Source organism: Lemur catta, chromosome 5 (assembly GCF_020740605.2).
Source record: "Lemur catta isolate mLemCat1 chromosome 5, mLemCat1.pri, whole genome shotgun sequence".
In the NCBI taxonomy this organism is placed as follows: domain Eukaryota; kingdom Metazoa; phylum Chordata; class Mammalia; order Primates; family Lemuridae; genus Lemur; species Lemur catta.
Window position 1 is genome coordinate 7,661,040 of NC_059132.1, and position 18,560 is coordinate 7,679,599.

The window sequence follows — 18,560 nt, forward strand, 5'->3', positions numbered from 1 at the left end:
TCACTCTCGCCCTTGAGTGTACTGGGGAGCCGGGAGATGGTCGGGGGAGCTGAAAGCCAAGGCTCCGTCCTCATCTCTAAACTCTCCATTAACTAATTTAAAGGGTCTTAAAAGCTTCTCCAAGAGAGAGACTTAGAAAAAAATGATTTCTGAGTCAACACTAATGAGTCCAATTACTGAATTTGTGAATAGCTGTTCCCTGGCTTCTGGATGTCAGCCCAAGTTCAATAGCATAGATGTGGTTAGGGTGGGGGTGGTGGCAGTGACTGAGGGCTCCAGCGCCTCCCCTGCTCCCTGCTCCCTGCTCCCTTTCCAGGGCTGTCCCGCACATGGCTGCCTCCCACAGGTGGCGCTCTTTGGGAGCAGGGACCTCATCTTTGTATTCCAGCATCCCCACACTTAGTGCAGTGCCCCGTGCAGGGTAGGGACTTGGTGCACGTTGGCTAAAGCTCAGGGTTTTAAGCCATGAGTGCACTAATCTCTGCCAAAAAAAAAAAAAAGGTTTCTGTGGTCAAATAAGTTTGGGAAACACTACACCAGACGTCCCCTTTTTATAGATTCACGATACACGTCAGCATATTGGAGGTTCCAAGAAGTCCTACAGTAAAGAACTGGATTAACCCGATGTTTCCCTCACTGAACTGTGCACAGAGCCCAATTCCCAGCAGATTGCTTTCGAGCCTTCCTGGGGCACCCTCTGTGCAAAATGTCACCACCTGCCCTCCCCATGGAGCCCCACTCCCCAGCCCCTGCCCCCTGCTTGTCCTTTTAGGTTCCCTGATTGTGGCTTCCTCCTAGCCATGCCTGGGGCCAAGGGGCAGTTCAGACAGTCGTGCACACTGGGTGTCCTGTGGTGATGGCCCCCTTAATTGCCACGCAGTTAAATACTGGTTCAATTTGGGGTGCCAAGGTGGGGTGCAATATTTTTAACCTGTCCAATTTAAAAAGGAAGGGCCTCTCCTTGTGGAGAGGGAAGGATGGAAGAGTTGTGAGAGAGGTATTGTCAAGGGACCAGAAATCTTTGGCTGTTCAGTCACTGCCGCTGCGATACAGCCCCAGGGGATGGGCCTCACCAGCCCAGGAACTGCTGTGCTTTTGCCATTAAAATTCCGTTATTAATGACTCATCATCGGTGCCCTGAGAGGAAATATGCGAGGAGGACAGGGAGGTGGCCCTGTCAGCAGGGCCGGCCTGGGTCAGGATGTTGCGTGGCCCAAGTTTCGGGGCCTGGTGCTCTCAGCAATGAGACCTTCATGCGGAGCTCTGCTGCCTCAGTTTCCCTATCCTGAGATGCTGTTTTCAGGGAGCCCTGACACTACTGTGGGAAAGGCTATTTGGTTCACTGTATCTCCGGTGCAGTGCAGGGTACTTAGTAGATGTTCAGTAAATATTTATTCAGCAAATGAGTGAGTGATGATATGCATCTCCCCTCTGCTCCCAGTGCCCAGCACCAAGCCTACCAGGCACATAGTGGGTGCTTTAAATAATTTGAATGAATAATTTTAAATAATTTCAATGAATGAATTCTATATACCCCCTCTTCCCACTGTTGTTTTTTGTGCTACTTCTGGCACTTAGTAATTATTCAGTAAATACAAAATATTTTTTGAATGGGTGTTTCTGATCACGTCCCACTCCTCAATTGTACCCAAAACTTAGTGGGGGCTAGAAAACGCTGACCTATTTTCTAGCCACACACTATGTGCCAGGTTGAACCTGTGCTAAGACTCCCTCCTCCCCTACCCGTCTTCTCTTTTTGGGTTTTGGTTCACTCCAGAGTCCCAAGGGTAGTGGTTGCCACCTCACTCTTGTTTCAGCCAGAGGAGAGGTAGGGTCAGTGAGCTGCCAAACTGAAGCTGGGTGACAGACAAGGAGGCTGCCTGTCAATCTCTGAGCTGCCCGCAGGCTCTCGGTGAGCACTGCATTGTACTCCTGGTGCTGGAGAACAGCTGACTATTGATAAAAAATGTCCCTCTGTGCTTTCCAAATTAAGACGACATTTAACTGAGTGCCTGCTGGCTCGCCTGCCTGCTCCCTCAGTCTCCCAGGGGACAGAGCCCATCTTGGTGGAAACTGTTTTGAGCATGTCCAAAGTCTCAGCTTTGACATCTTGGCTGATGTCAAGAAGTTTCTGTAACCTTCCTGTTCAGCACACCCAGTTCTGTCACCATACACACTGTCTCACTCTCAGGCTGTTACTGGGAAAAATGCTGGCATCAGCATGCTGGGAGGGGACACATGGCACAAGGAAGAACACCGACACTCAAAAACACACACCCCAACCCTGATCAGAGTTCAGCTGCCTCAGAACAGGAATAGCTCTACCCGTGGGTTCTCCAGCTTATGCAGGGGAAGCCGAGCTGCAGACCCGCCTAGAGGATTGCAGTGGTCCCTAATCTTATTTAGGTCCTAGACCCCTTTGAGAATCTAATGAAAGCACCTATTCCTTCCCATAGAAAAATGCATATCCTCCCAATTTTGCACACAGTTCAGTAGGTTCATAGATCCTGAAGCCCAACCAAGGAGCCCAGGTTAAGAACCCCTGATATTATAGTAGACTGCCATACTAAATCCCATATCCAAATGCTAGCTCTGCCACACACCTGCCAGGTGGCCTTGGGCAAGTTGTCCACCATTTCCTTCTATATCCTTGGCTATAAAATGAGTTGAAATAGATAAAGTTTGGACTCCTTTATGACTAATGGCCCATGTCTGTGGAAGTTTAGATAGTATCTTAGAGCAATGCTGCATAACCTTTTATAAGTTACATGTTCCTTTGAGAATCTGATGTGAACTTTGTATCTTCTGCCTAGAAAATGTCTCTATACAAAGTTTTGCCTAGTGTTCAGAGGTCCAAGGACTACAGATTTAGGACTTTTGAATTAGAGTGATGCAGTGGTCCCAGGTATTCAATGATCCAGTACCAACTGTGGTTCCAGCCTCCTTAGATTACTCCTCCCCATCTCTTCTCTCTACCACCCCCCACATTAGCTCTGCACTGAAAATGCACTGGTAATTGGGAGAGGGGGGGATCCAGTTTGGTCTACTCTAGTACTTTGGTTTTCAGACTTGACTTTTACATAATGGAACCGTTTTTTTCTAATGAAGTTCTACCTGGAGCTCCAATACGGATAAAAGGGGACTCTGAGCACTTATTGACCTATTTATTCATTCATTAACCCATTCAGCAAGTATTCGTCAAGTATCACTTTGTGCCAGGCACCTGGCTTGGCAGGCTGGAGACCCTGCCTGCTTGGTTTCCCCCAGCCTCTGTCATTGACCTGCAGGACCCAACGGCTCTGTGCACCAGCTCGAAAAGCATAGATCTTACAAGAAAATCACTCTGTCCTGGAGTGAGGTGATCAGAGACCCAGAAACCTCACCCCTGAAGCACTTAACTTTTGGGAACCTCATTTTTCTCATCTCTAAAATGGAATAATGGAATAATGATGCTATACTATATTCCAGGTATGTATGATGTTCATTATCTGTAGTTGGGAATATGTTTGGCCCATTTCTGTGGACAGTGACCATGGGCACTGAGCTCCAAGAGAGGACAAAAGGAGGAGCAGACAGAGGACATTTTGCCTTCATGGTCCAGGACAGCCCTGCGCTATTCAGAAGCTAGCTGAACGACTGCTTGAAAATTTCCAGGAACATTATAAGGCTGAGCCTGGGGAAAATATCTGCTGTTTCTTCACTTTCCCCTCCCCTGAAACACTGGCTGCTGTCAGTACCGATTTCACAGACCCAGTTCACACGGTGTCCTCTGGGGCCTGAATTCACAGGCCCAAACCTGCAATGACAGAGGAAGGTTTACCCACAAATGGGGGTCGGGAAAGATGCCTTCAGCACGTGAAGGCTACTCGCTGGGAAAGGACGGGGGAGGGGACTTGCATCACATCGGATCCAAGTTCCTTTCGCCCTGTGCTTGGAGGTGCGGAGATGTGTCAGGGCCTGCATGACTTCGGGAATGTTCCTTTCAACAGTGTTTCCCAAGGGGAGCTCAGGTAAGTCCACTGCTGGCAAAAGCTCACCTCTAGGGCTTTTCCTTTTCCTTTCCTTGGCTGGCAGTCTAGTGTCAAGGTTGAGGGCACGGGTTATAGTGCTGGACCAGCCTGGGTCCAAATCCTGACTCTGTTTCTACTCCCTGTTTGATCTTGGGAAAGACACTCACCCTCTCCAAGCCTTGTATCCTTATCTGTGAAATGGGCATAATGACGCCTCCCTCACAGGATTGTTAGAAAATCGAGTTAAATCCTATTGTAAAGCCTGGCGCCTGGCTCCTACAAATGCTCTATAAATAGTCGTGCTTTTCTTAGCCCTAGTTTTCCAGCTAAGAAGCAGATTATTTGATAACATAGTGATAGAGGAACGAGGTCAAGAGCACACATGTCCGTCATCTGTGCACCTGCCACTGTGCACCAAGGTGCCCCATTCTTGTCCAGGCCCAGCATGACTTTCTTGCCAGGGATTGGATGACAAAGAACCCTCACTCTATTACTCTTCCCCCCTCCCTCTTGATAGGTGCAACCAGGACAACGAGCCACTGCTCTTCCTTTATTAGTAGGTCGGAGAGCGTCACCTGGTGTCCCAGGACCCAGCTCCCCACCCCCAGTATCCAAGACGGCCATCCTTCCCTGCTTGTCACCTCTGTGGCATCCGTTCTGCGGGAGGTCTGACTCTTTGCCTTCTCCATGTGTTTTGCCAGCAAACACTTATCTCAGCCACCAACTGTCCCTGTCCTCCAAAAAATTCAGTCAGAGCCCATTACAAGGGGCTGCTTTGGTCTGTCGGCTGTTAGTCCTGGGGGCCCAGCCTCCACTGTGGGGGCAGCATCAGTCACCCTAAAGTTCTGGGGCCACCTCTGGTTGGTGAGTTCCAAGATTTTAGGAACCAGCGCATGTCCCGGGATCCTCTGGGCCTGGGCCCCCTGACATCTCCCAGGGCCGCTGGTTCTTGGATCCAGAGGCATCCAAGGTGCGTTCACAGGCACCTGCTGCCGCTGCCGCTCCCGCCCTCAGCTCCCCTCTTTCCGCCCGGGCCCCCCTGCGCTTCCGAGCCCGAGGCCCCGCTGGTGGCCAGGTCTAGACTGAGGGTCCTCCCGCAGACGGAGAGGCGCCGCAGCGCCTCGGAGGCGGCCTCCACGGGCACGCGGGAGCGCTGCTCCAGCAGCATCTCCAACAGCGAGCTCATCTCCGACAGGAAGGTGCTGGCCAGCCGCGTGCCCGTCGGGCTCAGCTCGGGCCCGGCCGCCTTGCCGAACGTCTGGAAGGTCCGCGGCTCCTCCGAGGCTGCGGCATCCGGGGAGGTCACGTTGTCGCGGTAGTTGGCGGTGAGCGGCAAAGACAGCCTCGCCATCCAGGCGGGGTCGGGGACGCTCAGCCGGTCCAGGGCCAGGCCTGCGGGGGACGGGGACAGGGTGAGGCGAAGCGGGGCTGGGGGCAGGGCAGGGGCCGTGGACAAAGGAGGGAAGGGAGATGGGAGGGGGCAGGGCACACGGGCTGGCGGAAGGGAAGAGGCCCAGGCGGGGAAGCGCCCGGGCAGGAAGGCAGCCACGGAGCACCGGAGCACCCGGCGCGCCAGCGGGGCAGGCGCAGGAGGAGAAGGCAGGCCTGGAAGTGGAAATTAGCCTGGCCCTGAAGAACTTCCCGGTCTGGCCCACGGGTGTTTCAGGTCTAAGTGTCTCGTGCATTCCCGCCAAGACTGTGGCCCCTCGGGGGAGACTCCTCCTCGTAAGGTACCAGCTAGCTGAGGTTAGACGGAAAATCCCTTTTAGACAGGGCCGATGTGCCAGGCAATTTATTTCGTTTAACCTACATACAAATCTTGGAGGTCAAGAGTACCTATTTTGTGGGTGAGGAAACTAAAGCTCAAAGAAGTTAAGCTACACGTTTGCTAGGCAGCCAAACCCTGATTTGACCCTGGGTCTTATGACTTTGAAGACCCCTGTGACTGTACCAGCCTGCCCACTCTCTGAAGAGTGGCTCTTCCTCCCACAGGACATGCCAGGTACCCACCTGTGGCGCAGGCCTGCTGAGGTCTGCACTGTTGCCACCTGGCCCCAAGTCCTCAACACCTTCACCCCGCAAGCTGCAGGGAGCCCTCGCCTAGAGTCAAGCTGGAAAGGGATTGTCTGCCTGAGGGCTGTCCCAGGAAAGGGACTGGGGCAGTGGCAGGGGCAACTCAGCTTGGTGGCTGGGAATTTAAATTGCCCCTAGATTCCCAATGCCACCATACACTTCTTTTCCCATCCCTTCAACAGAAAATCCTATCTCAGAAAACTAGTCCCAGACCTAATGGTAGAGACCAAGGCAGAGGAAAGAAAGGAAAGTATAAGTGTTATGGTTAAGAAACAGTGTCTTTTTAAAAAAGGGAGGGGAAACAACATCTCCCTTAACATTTATTTAATGTTTGCCTAAGGTGAGCTGCTTTAAAATCTGTGCGCAGTATAGAAGACTGGAAGGAGATATGTCAAAGTGTTAACTGAAATCACCCCTGGGCAGAAGTGATTTATTCTCTTTTTGTTTAACTATATTTTTCTACCTTAACCGAATACTACTTTTGTAATTTGAAAAAGTTATTCTAGAGCAGAGCTAGTTGTTTTTTATATTAGTAAATGAAACTCTGTCTTCCATTCGGTTCTGGACTGTGCAAGCTGTGAGACAGGCGTGGGCCCCTGCCCTGCTTGATCCTAGGGCCTAGCCCTCATGCCTGGAACTTAGTGAATGTTTGTTGAATGACTGAATGAACATAAATATTAACCCTCAACATTTGGGAAATGTAAACCTTAGTTCCCTGAGACCCTGGGGCCACAAGGTTGAATGGAACTCTTGGTGTTACAGAATTGGGCCTTTCCTTGCACAAGGGTCAGAGAACTTCAGAAGAAGTGAAGCTTGGAATGAGAAAATCACTGGGGCAGATGAGAATGGCTGAAAAGCGATGGTGAATTCACTCAGCATCACCCACCAGTTCTAGCTGCAGGTGGGTGCTGGGCAGACCTGGGTCACATTTCCCAGCTTTGCCACTTAGAGTCGGTTGTGTGTGACCTTGGGGAAAGGGCTGAACCTCTCTGAGCCTCCGTGTCCTCTCACAAAGTAGTGAGACAGTAGTACTTATTGTCTTAGGTCATTGTGAGATTTAATGAGTTCATGCAACCAGTAAAACATTGTCATCATCACATCCTCGGATGGGGCTTTTGTCTGAAGCAGCAAGACCCCAGGCTCAAGCACACTCATAAATAGCCTTGCAGTGGTCCAGCCTGAGAAAGCAAAGGCTTTTCTGTCCCTCTTCCTTCTTTGTCCCCCACGTCTCACACGCCCTGTGCTCAGTGTCCTCTGTGCCGTGGGGAGGCAGGACCGGGGGGAATTGAGCCCACAGATTCCAGCCCACAGCTGGCTGACAGAGATGGAGTCCAAATCTACATCCCCTAACCACAGGTGACCAATGAGCGCTTGACATGTGGTGGGTATGACAGGAACTGCACATTTCATTTTCTTCAATTTTAATTCATTTAAATTTAAATAGCCACATGTGGCCAGTGGCTACCATATGGACAACACAGCTCTAACATTTAGAGCCATACTGCCTGTGTTAATAACCATTAGCTGTACAACCTCGGGTAAATTATTAGACACCCCTTAGCTTTTTCTTTTATGAAATGGGGATAACGAATAGGCCCTATCTCGTAAGATTTTCCCATGAGTACTGGGAACAAGGACTAGCACATGGAAAGCGCTCAATAAATGTTAGCTATATTTTCTTAAGCAAGGAAAGGGAAGTCTCTGCCATGTCTTCAGCATGTTTGCAGCCAGGTGGAGCACATGAGAAACAGATTGTTAACTACAGAAACAGACAAACCACAGCGTAGGGATGGGCAGACCTGTGGTGTGTGACCTACACGAGGCTGACCAATATCCAGGGGCGGGGCAGCTAGCAGATTAGTGAATTCAAGTTCGCGTTATGTATTTATTTTCAAAACTAATTGTTTCTCTACAAAAAATTATTTTTGTTTCGATTAGAAGTGTTAGTACATTAAAGAGTTGATTCAGCTCACAGGGTAAAAGGGAGATTTAGATACCCCAAAGAAATACAACTGAGTGGTTTAGGAGTTAGGGGGAAGTCTCCTGAGGACAGTCTGGCCCAGGTGTTGGTACCCTTCCGTCACTGATGAGCTAGGTGACTCTGAGCAGACCACTTCACCTTTTTAAACCTGTTTGCTCATCTGTAAATTGGAGCTAATAATATCCACCTCAAAGGACTGCTTGGAGGCCTAAGTGAGATCATGTGTATCAGATGCTTTCCCAGTGCCTGGTACATGCCAAGAGCTCAGTAATTGTTCGCTGTTCTTACAGTGATTTTTACAATTAGTAATCAAAGTAGAACTTGGCCTTTAAACAAACGAATACTTTCTGAGGCTCCAGGGAAGTTAAATGTCGCTGAGGTTCCTCCCTGGAAACAGAATGGCTGTTTCTCTGCAACCTGGGCACATGAGGGGACTACGGGGACAGAAGCAGGGTTGGGGTGATCCTGGGGAGTCCCTACCTGTGTGGGGGTCCAGCAGGCTTGACAGCTCTTCTTCTAGCAGCTGCTTCACAGAGAGGTCCTCTTCAGGGTCCAAGGGCCCTTCCTCCTGTTCTGGTTCTGCTTGGCCACCAGCCCTAGCACCTGGGCCATCTGTGTCTGAGATCGCACTCCTGCAAAGGAAACCAGCCAGTCCACGGGGAGGAAATTCCCGCATAGATTCATTCATTCGTGCTCCATGCCTCACCCACACAGGAAACTGGATACACAGCCTGGCCTTCGGAGTCTGACCAGCCTGGGTTATGTGATCCCAGCCCTTCTGCTTACTCTGTTTCCTCGTGTGTAAAACGGGAGTAATAAATAACACCCACCTCACGGGGTGCTGTGAGGGTAAAATGAGACTTTGTAGGTAAAGGGCTTAGCATAGTTCCTGGTGCACTGTAAGCACTCAGCGAACAGAAGTGAAAATGAATTCACTGATATCACTCACCACTGTCCCTCCCATGGCTTTGCATGCCTGGCACGGAGTTTAATAAACTTCAGTCGAGCCAGTGCAATCATCCCCCCGCCAGTGCAGTCATCCCCCTGCCAGTGCAGTCATCCCCTTCCATCAGGGCAGGTGCTCCAGCAAGGCAGAGGTTTCTGTCTGTCTCATTCCCTACTCTCTCATCAGTGCTCAGAACAGGGCCTGGCACACAGCAAGTGCTTAGTAAATACTTTGTGCGATGAGTGACTGAATGTTACTTCCTCTGTATTTAAGGCCAAATCGCAGACCAGAGAGCAGATCTATGGAGGACATAGCTGAGGGAACGTGTCCTAAAGCTGCTCGGAGTCTACTGCCTGCACCTCATCTCCTGCTGTCCCCACCTGGCTCCTCCATCGCACAGACCCTCCCTCCCACAGTCACTGGGTCCAGGGACAGGCCTGGACCCTCCTCCCGGAAGGTAAGACTTCCTGAGTAGCCTTAAAACCAAGGAGTCCTTTCTGTTTGTTTGTTTGTTTGCTTTTTTTCCTGTGGCCATTTCTGCTGCTAGGAAGAGATCAGTGGGGAGGGGGCAAGTTTGTGGGTAACAATGACAATTAATGTTTATTGAGCCGTGAGTCTGAGTCAGGCCTCTTGCTAGGGCAAGGTGCAGGCACCATCTCATTCAAACCTTTCATAACTCTAATGTGTTCTTTTGTTATCATCCCCATTTTTTGCATATGAGAAAACCAAGACTTGTGAAGATTTTGCAGCTTGCCCAAGGTCCTCATGGATTAAATGATGAAGCAAGAATTCAAATTCAGGCCAATGTGACTCTGGAGTGTGTGTACTCGCCCCTGTTCAACACTACCTCTCATCAGCCTTGCGAAAAAGAGCTACAAGTTGTCAGGGCAAGAGCACTGATCCAAGAGTCAGGAGCCCGGGGAGCTGGTCCCAGCTTTGCCACTCACTTGCTATGTGACCTTGAGCAAAGTTGCTTTAAGGGGAAAGGACTTAGCATTGCATGTGCAGCTACCTACTATGTGCCAGGCACTGGGCTATGGGCTTAGAGAGCAACTGATCATGAAATCCTCACCCCATCGCTACAAGAGAAGTGTTATGACCTGCATTTTACAAATGGAGAAACCAGGTCTTGAAAGATTATCTGATGTGCTCAAGTTTACACAGCTGGATTGGATCAAAATACTTAGAGCCTCAGTTTCTCCATCTGTAACAAGGAGTTGGATTAGATGTCCTCTTGATGTCTCTTCAATTCTAGGACTGCCCAAGGGGACACACCCACACTTCCACATCCTTAGTGGGGAGACTTCATATTATGCCCTCATGTTTGTGGATAAAGAGAAAGAAAGGTGAAAGTTACAAATTTAAAGCCAATTTATGGCACCTCTGTAATCAGCAGACAGATAGGGCCTCAGGGATGAAGTCATTTCCTTAGTGACTCTGGGTCCTGTAAATCCCATAAATACAGTCGCCCCAGGACCCATCCTCCCAGGGTGGGGGTGGGTGCTGTCTGCTGCAGTCTCCCAGGGGACCAGTGTCTGGGATGAGCTCACCCTCCCTCACCTCCCAGAGACTACTGGCTGAGGGCCGGCCGGCGGGGGCCTTGTGCCGTCTGTGGGGTACGTGCTGCTTACCTGCCGCCTCCTGGCTTGGCCAAATACTTGTTTCCCCGGTGGTTTGGTTTGGGCTGGAATTGGCCCTGATGCAGCAAGGACAGCAGCTGGGAGATTTGCTACAAGACAGGAAAAATCTGTTGACTCCACACAATTCCGACCCAGCACACTTCCTTGCCGGATGTTTCCCTCAACGCCGGTGCTTTCTTTTTATAGTCTTTCCTCCGGCTTCAGATGTTTGTGTGATCAGATGGGAGATGGTGCCAGTGACGGAGACAGGGACCTGGGCGGGCAGGTCCCCTGCTTTGCCATGTCACCCAGGACCTAGGTGTCTGAGGGAGAGCCTGGGGACCCTCTGGACCCATCCCCTCATGCTCAGTCTCCCGAGTGCCCTGTGCCGAGAGGACTCTGTGGGATGGGGGTGAGGAGGCATTTCCTGACCATAAAATTATTATTACTTTGATAAGGATTATCCTAAAGAGTTATTTTCCCCTTTTAGCAGTATTCAAACACTCAGACAATCTTTGTGGGCCAGATGTAAGATTATGTTGTAGAGAAGGCAAAATAGCGTCATTGAATGTTTCATTTATTCGTCCTTCATTCACTCATCAAGTGCTTACTAAGTGCTTGTTCCGAGCCCAGCAGGGCGCTTGCAATGGAGTGAGAATGAGGAGACCCAGCTGCAGCCCTCAGGGAGCTCCTGGTCTGCCTGGGAGGCCGGGGAGAGTGGACAGGGTGTTGTATCTGGGTGTTGGGAAAGGGTGGGGGACTGTGGGAGCAGAGGAGGCCCCACCCCAACTCAGAGCAGGGAGGAAGTAGGGGGGTGCTACTGGGGGCAGTTTATTCATTTATTTCAACAAGTTTTTTGTGTTTTTGTTTGTTTGTTTTGAAACAGAATCTCCCTCTGTTGCCCAGGCTAGAGTGCAGTGGTGTCATCATAGCTCACTGTAGCCTCAAATTCATAGACTTGAGCCATTCTTCTGCCTCAGCCTCCCAAGTAGCTGGGACTACGGGCACACACCACTACCCCCAGCTAATTTTTTCTACTTTTTGTAGTGACGGGGTCTTGCTGTTGCTCAGGCTGGTCTCGAACTCGTGGCCTCAAGTGATCCTCCCACCTCGGCCTCCCAGAGTCCTAGGATTATAGGCGTGAGCCACTGTGCCTGGCCTTATTTCCACAAATGTTTGTTGAGTTCACATGATATGCCAGGCTCTTCTACGGAGGCACAAAGGCTCCATAGGAGTTTGGCAAGTAGGAGGAGAGTGAGGGTCTGGGCAAGAGGCAAAGAGGGTTTCAGGTACAAGTGCTGCAAGCCAAATGGCTGGCAGAAATGGTAGAGTTTCAGAAAGACTGGAAAATGGGGTAGGGGGTGGGTGAGGTATCAGGGCCAGATCCTATAGAGCCTCAAGAGGGAGAGGTAACAGACCAAGTCTTGGGAGGCTGAGTTCTAGTTCAAAGTTATTTCTAGCTTGTTGTATACTATCAGGCAGATTTCTAGACCTCCTCAGACCTCAGTTTTCTCGTCTCTAAAGTGGGGCTAGAAATACCCACCCAGCCCTCTTCACAGAGGTGTCAGAATTAGATGGCTTGAAAATGTTACTCCTAGAAATGCTGCTTCCGCCTCCGGGACCCACCCCCACTCCTCCCTGGGGAAGCCCACTCTGCCCTCTCTGCAGCTCCAGGCAGGAAGTGGCAACCTCAGAGGACAGTTGGAAGAGGAGGTGGCCAGGACTGGGGTTTCACTGTGACTTGGGAGGGTCAGGGTCCTATTGTCTGCCTCAGGGTCCTGTTGTTCTGCTCTCAGCCGAAATGTAGAAGCCCTCCTAAGCCACCCGCCCCCCTTGCCCAAGTACAGCTGACATTTCAGGGACGCTCCCCGCATGCCAAGCCCTGTGCTGAGTACTGTCATTCAGGGTCACTTCATAGTTAGAGTCCAAACTTTGGAGTCAGTCAGAGTCTGCTTCTGCCCCAGTTTCCATCTGTGTGGCCTCAAGGAATCACTTAAGCATTCTGAGCCTCAGTTTCCTCAGCAGTGAAAAAGTGAGTTACAACGAGACACAGGTCATGTAGTGGTTATGAGGTTAAATGAACCAAAGTATATAAGTCACTTGTTAATAGATCCCATGATAAACACTCAGTAATTGTCCTGTGGTATAAAATCTCCTTTAATCCTTAGAACAGCCCAAGGGGAAAGATACCATTAGACCCATTTCACAGAGGTGGAAGCTGAGGCTCACAGGTGCTACACAGCAGTTAGTGGCCAGGCTAGAATTTGAACTCAGATCTGAATCCACAGTGGTGCTGTGCTGCCAGAAAGACATGAGCGTTGGGCGAGCTGCCTCCTACCTTCAAGTTGATCCCAATTGGGCACCTTTCCTTCCATCACCCAGGGGGGTCGCCCATAGTGCCTGCTCTCTGCTGTCTTGTCCACCACCAGCCAGCACAATGTTTGGCACAAAGAGTTAACCAAAAAGCACCTGATGAATGAATGGATGAACAGGTGGATGGACGGGTGAGTGGAAGGATGATGGCTCTGGGCAACCCCGGGGTCTGCATGGAGCCCAGGGTAAGATTCCTAAGGCAACAGCTGGGCCATCTCCAGGTGGCTTCCTGGGGCGGGGGTGAGGGAAGGAAGTTGTGTTCTTGCTTCACAGGAAACCTGAGCTGATGGCCTGGCCGAGCAGAAGTGTGCCTTGGGCAGGCAGCCTGGCACAGCAAAAGTATCTGGAGTCCAGAGGAGCAAATACGGGTGTGAGATCAGGTACCATCCCTGAAAAAGATTCCTCATTTGTGTCTCGTAAATCCTGGGTCTCTAGACACTTTGTCATTCATCACCCCGTTTAATCCTCACACCTCCAGGGAGGTAGACACAAGGTAGGTTTGGCCTCATAATCCCCATTTTATAGATGAGGAAAATGAGGCTCAGTGGTTGAAGACTTTGCCCAACGTTGTCCAGCTCCTAAGGGGCTGTGCTGAAATTTGAACTGAATCTGCCTAACTCCCAAGTCCTAAGGTGGTTTCCATGGCCCCATCCAGCAGGCCCAGCCAGTAAGCTGTGGGGCTCAGGCTAGTCAGATGCAGCCCAGGAGCCCGGGGCAGTGATGCCCATGGTGGCTTGCTCCATGGGGAGGTTGCCCGGATGAGAGGAGGGCACGTGGAGAGTGGAGATGGAGAAATGTTTTGCGGAAGTAATAGTAATCATTTGCTCAGTGCTGACTACACACCAAACAGTGTTCTACAGGCATTAAGTGCATTAACTCATTTTATCTTCAAGCAGACTTAGAAGATGGGTGCTGTCCACATGGACATTGTCAACAGAGAAGCTGAGTAACTTCTCTGTGGTTCACAGCTAGGAAGAAGTAGAATCAGGCTTTGAGCCCAGACAACCTTGCTCCGGAGTCTATGCTCTTAATCACTGCCTTTGTGGCGTCTCTACTTGTGCCAGCCACTGCAAGTGCTATATAGGAATGAACTGACCAAATGGTCAGGACAACTCCGTGAGGCAGATACTCTTACTACCGTTCCTGTTTTACAGATAAGGAAACTAAGGCTCAGAGACAGTAAGTAATTTGCCCAGGATCACACAGCTCAGTTCAGCTGAGCCCGAGCTGTGCCCTGAACCACTGCTACCCAAAGCGCTGTAAAGTGCCGGGTGAGGAATGTGAGGGTGAGGGGGTGTCTGATGCTGCAGGTGGTGGTCCAGGGGTGACCAGGGAAAGAACTGCACATGCCCCAGGTACCTGAACAGGAGGAGAATCCACAGTGAGCTCTTCCACGGGGTTCCGCTCCGCGAAGGCAGCCACAGACAGCCGGACCAGGCTCCGCAGGATCTGGCGGGGGCCGCATTCTTTCTCAGGGGACACCTTGCCATTGAGGTTTCGCTGCCGCCTCAGGGTTGCAGAGGAGGCCGGTGGGCTCTGTGGGGCCTCCTCGCTGCCCTGGTCGCCAGCCAGCCTCCCTGTGGGGCTGCCCGCAACCTTCAGGGTCCTCGGGCGTGGCTGCCCCGTGGCAGGCTGGGGCTCAGGAAGGTTCAGGTTCTCCCGGGAGGCATTCCTCTGCCGGGGGTGGTTGAAAAGGAGGTTGACGGTGTCCTGTAGCACCTCGCGGTTCTCCGCCAGGGATCCCTGGTTGCCTTGGTTACGCAGGGTCCTGTACAGGGTGGGTGTGAGATGAAAGGGCGCCTGCAGGCAGGGGTCCCAGCCTGCTTCCATCATTGCCTCCTTGCCCGAGTCTTTGTGGGACTGCCCGACTTCGCCTGGCTCACCCGCCGGACCCCTGAGGACAGGCACAAGGTGAATGTCAGTCTTCTGAATGTGTTTCTGGGGCCTCTTGGGCTGGTGGCGGTAGGTGGACTCGGCCTCCCGGCAGTTGTAGGCCCTATTGTCCTTCTTCTCTGTCCGGCAGATGGACATGAACAGAGCCAAGATCAACCCAAAGATGCCCAGCAGTGCAGCCAGGCATGTCACTGTCAGCACTGATGTGCTCAGGACCCCAGGCTCACGGGCCGAATCCCTCAGGTGGTCCACGCTGGTGACAAACATCACCTTCAGCAGGGCTCGGGTCTGCAAGGGGGGGCTGCCCCTGTCCTCTACCACGATCTCCAGCTCCCACTCGCTGCCAGTGAGGCTGCTGGCGTTGGTGGTGTTGACGAATAGCTGCCCCAGCTGGGGGCTGAGGATGAAGAGGTGGGCTTCATTCCCACTCCGGATGCTGTAGAGGAGCTCTCCATTTGCCCCCGAGTCTGCGTCTCTTGCCACAATGGTTGCCAAAAGGAACAGCTGGGAGCTGGGAGTGGCCAGTGGAGGTGTGTCAGCCCCTGCTGGACCCAGGCCACTGGGAGACTCAATGGGCACCAGAAGGTGGCCCGTGGAGGCATTCACAAGCACTGAGAGGCTGGCTTTTCCATCGCTGAGCACAGGCTGGATCACCTCTGGGGCATTATCGTTGGCATCCAAGAGGCTGACCCGTACGGAGACGCTGGATGCAAGCTGGGGTTGTCCCCTGTCCTCCGCGATCACCCGGAACTCGAAATCAGCCATCTCTTCATAGTCCAGTGATCTCTGAGCAGTGACCTCTCCCGTGTTGGGGTCAATAGCTACTAAGTGAGAAACTGGGGAGTGCTGGATGCGGTATGAGATCTTCCCATTAACACCCAAGTCTGCATCGTGAGCCTTGAGGGTAATGAGGTGAAGAGAGGGGAGGTTGTTCTCCCGAGTGGAGACCTCGTACCTGCTTTTCTCAAACACGGGTGCATTGTCGTTGGCATCACTGATCTGAATGCTGAGCTGTTTCTTGGCTGATAAGGGCTGGAGTCCTTGGTCTTGGGCCAACAGAGTGAGGGTATATCTGGGCCACTGCTCTCTGTCCAGTGTGGCATTGGTTAGCAACATGTATGTGTTGCCATTAGTCCTTTTCAGCCTGAAGTGGCCCAGCTCTTGGCTCAGCCAACAGTGGACCAGACCATTGTTTCCTGAGTCCAAGTCGTCTGCCATGACTAGAGCGATAAAACTGTCCTTGGGAAGAGCTTCTGACACCAGGGATGGCTGGGAGGCCCACGTGATGTGGATGCTTGGGGCATTGTCATTGACGTCCAGAACCTTGATGAGAACTTTGCAGTGGGCTGGGATGGGGTTGGGACCCAGGTCTCTTGCCTGGACATCTACCTCATAGGCAGGATTCTTCTCGTAGTCTAGGGATCGACGCAGAATGACCTGGCCCGTCTTGGCGTCAATACTGAAGGTGTCTAGCACCTCTGGAGGCACGTGCTTACTGAGGAAGAACTCCACCTCCCCGTTGGGGCCTTGGTCAGGGTCCGTGGCGGTCAGGTTTATGAGGAGAGTACCAGGGGCGGCATCTTCTTGGATTTCTAGTGCCAGTGAACTCTCAGCAAACACAGGGCTATTGTCATTGGAGTCTAGGACGTTGACCTTGACCAAGCTGGTGCCTGACTTGGGGGGATTCCCATTGTCATAAGCGGTTAACACCAGGTCAAAAGATGAGTGGATCTCCCGGTCCAGCTCCTTCACCACCACGAGTTCTGCATGTTTGGTCTCATCAGGCCCCACAATGACATCTAAGGCAAAGTGCTCACTGGGAGACAGGATGTAGGAGTGCAGGGTATTAGGGCCTGTGTCGGGGTCAAGAGCTCTGTCCAGGGGGATCCGGGTGCGCAGAGAGGCACTCTCAGAGATTTCCAGCTCCTGCTCGCCTTTGGGAAACTGTGGCTGGTGGTCATTGATGTCCAGCACTTGGATCTCCACGTGGATCAGAGCCAAATCCCCTGTGGCAAGCACGTCAAAGGAAACCAGGCAGGGATCCCACTGTCGGCATAGCTGCTCTCGATCCAGCCGCCTCCCTGTGCTGAGCAAGCCGTCCTCGGAGCCCACCTGAATGGGGACTGCCTGAGGCAGCTGCAAGACCTGGAAGGCGGCCCCCGCCTGCCCATGCCTCTCCTCCCGGCCCAGTTCCCGGGACAGCTTCCCTATCACTGTGCCAGACGGCACTTCCTCCGACACTTGGTATTTCACCGTGAGCGTGGCCACCTCCTGACAATCCCCTGAAAGGAACAAGTAGCTGCCTGGCCCCAAAAGCCCCAGTAGAAGTCGCAGAAGTTGCATCATGCTTACCACCAGAGTGGGCTCGATGCAGAAACCGCTAGAGTTCTTTAAAGGCTGGACAAGTCCTCCAGTGCTTCCTCAATGGCTTTGTTCTCCTGCCCCCAGACCTGCTTGCACAACCTCGTCCCATAATTAGAGGCTGATAGAACAAGCAGGATTCCCAGGCAAGGCCATCTTCATCGCGAGCGATCTGAGAGGTCCAAGCACCGCTGGAGTAAAGCTGTCAGGGGAGACCGCCCACAGGGCACCAGTGGGTCCACTTCAGCAAATGATGGACAAGAGCTGGTCCAGGAGGGACTTGACCCAGTAGAGCAGGATATGGGACTCTGACTTCCAAACAGTTGCTAGGCCGGGGAAACAGAGAAGCAGCTTTTTCCTATGGAAACCCCACCTACAGGAAAAGGGAGGGCTGAGAGTTTCAATGCCAATTAGAGAAAGAGCATTTCCTGTGAAGCTGAGTGGCCTGCCGCTGAGGAGGATGAGGCCGGGACTCCGGGGACAGGCCGGAAGGGAAGGTGCCCTCCATGCAGTAAGGCGGCCAGCCCCTCGTAGGCAAGTGAGCAGAGCACCAAGCCCCCGCCTGCCGTGCGTGGCATTATGTCCTTCCTGGGCAAGTCCCGTTCCAGTCTCTCTTCCCTTCCTCACCTCTCTTTGTTCCTGTCTTTTCTCCGTTACTCCTCTCCCACTTTTTTCTTTTTCCCACACTTGTTTATTTTTCGATCTTGACTCTGCCCCGATTACCCACTTTCGTCTTACTAGCGAGCAGCTGTGATTAACAGAGCAGTTCTAGGAGCTCAACTGCCTGGTTCAAATCCTGACTTTGCAACTTACCAGCTGGGTCATCTGGGACAAGTCACTTAACCTCTCTGGGCCTCCATTACCTCATCTTTGAGGTAGAGTGAGGATCTCAGCAGGAAATTGTGAGGATTAAATGAAATGATGCACAAGGGGCCCGGGCCTGGCCTCCAGTCACAGGCAATGATGTCACTGTTACCAGCAGGTGTGATAATCTGCACAACTCCCACCTTATGGCTACCCCCAGCTTTTGCACTGGCCCTGGGGCGGTCCCTGCCCACACTGACCAGGAGGGTCCCGTGGCCTTGGCTCCAGAAGCTGCAAGGACTTGTCTGACCGACTGTGTGGCTCCCTCCCCTTCCCTTCCAGCCCCCAGCCTTGAGGTCCAGCCAGTCCCTGCATGGGGAAGCCCCAGGTTTCCGGGCTCCCACTGCTCTGGGAGACGTTTCTGCATTTCCCTCCCACACCTTCCCTCCCTTTCATGTCTTTCTCTCTCTTCCTCCAATTCTTCTCTCCCCACTCTGTTT

At 52.2% G+C, this 18,560-nt stretch overlaps 1 protein-coding gene across 1 annotated transcript; it reads right to left on the bottom strand.

The window, feature by feature from the left end:
* Positions 1-4,547: 4,547 nt before the first annotated feature.
* On the bottom strand, positions 4,548-17,563 carry PCDH12 (protocadherin 12). Its single transcript, XM_045551082.1, has 4 exons — positions 14,362-17,563; positions 10,642-10,739; positions 8,545-8,696; positions 4,548-5,402 (listed from the first exon to the last, which is right to left on the bottom strand). Exons 1-4 carry the CDS (start codon positions 17,239-17,241, stop codon positions 4,987-4,989), a joined length of 3,546 nt encoding a protein of 1,181 aa, XP_045407038.1. The 5' UTR covers positions 17,242-17,563; the 3' UTR covers positions 4,548-4,986.
* Between the last annotated feature and the right edge of the window lie 997 nt (positions 17,564-18,560).

Bases quoted from the DNA above. Each gene is read 5' to 3' on its own strand.
- PCDH12 (XM_045551082.1), bottom strand. From the start codon at position 17,241: ATGATGCAACTTCTGCGACTTCTACTGGGGCTTTTGGGGCCAGGCAGC. The intron at 8,697-10,641 runs GTAAGCAGCACG...TTTCCTTTGCAG, and splicing joins GCCAAGCCAGGAGGCGGCAG to GAGTGCGATCTCAGACACAG. The intron at 5,403-8,544 runs GTAGGGACTCCC...CGTCCCCCGCAG, and splicing joins CCTGCTGGACCCCCACACAG to GCCTGGCCCTGGACCGGCTG.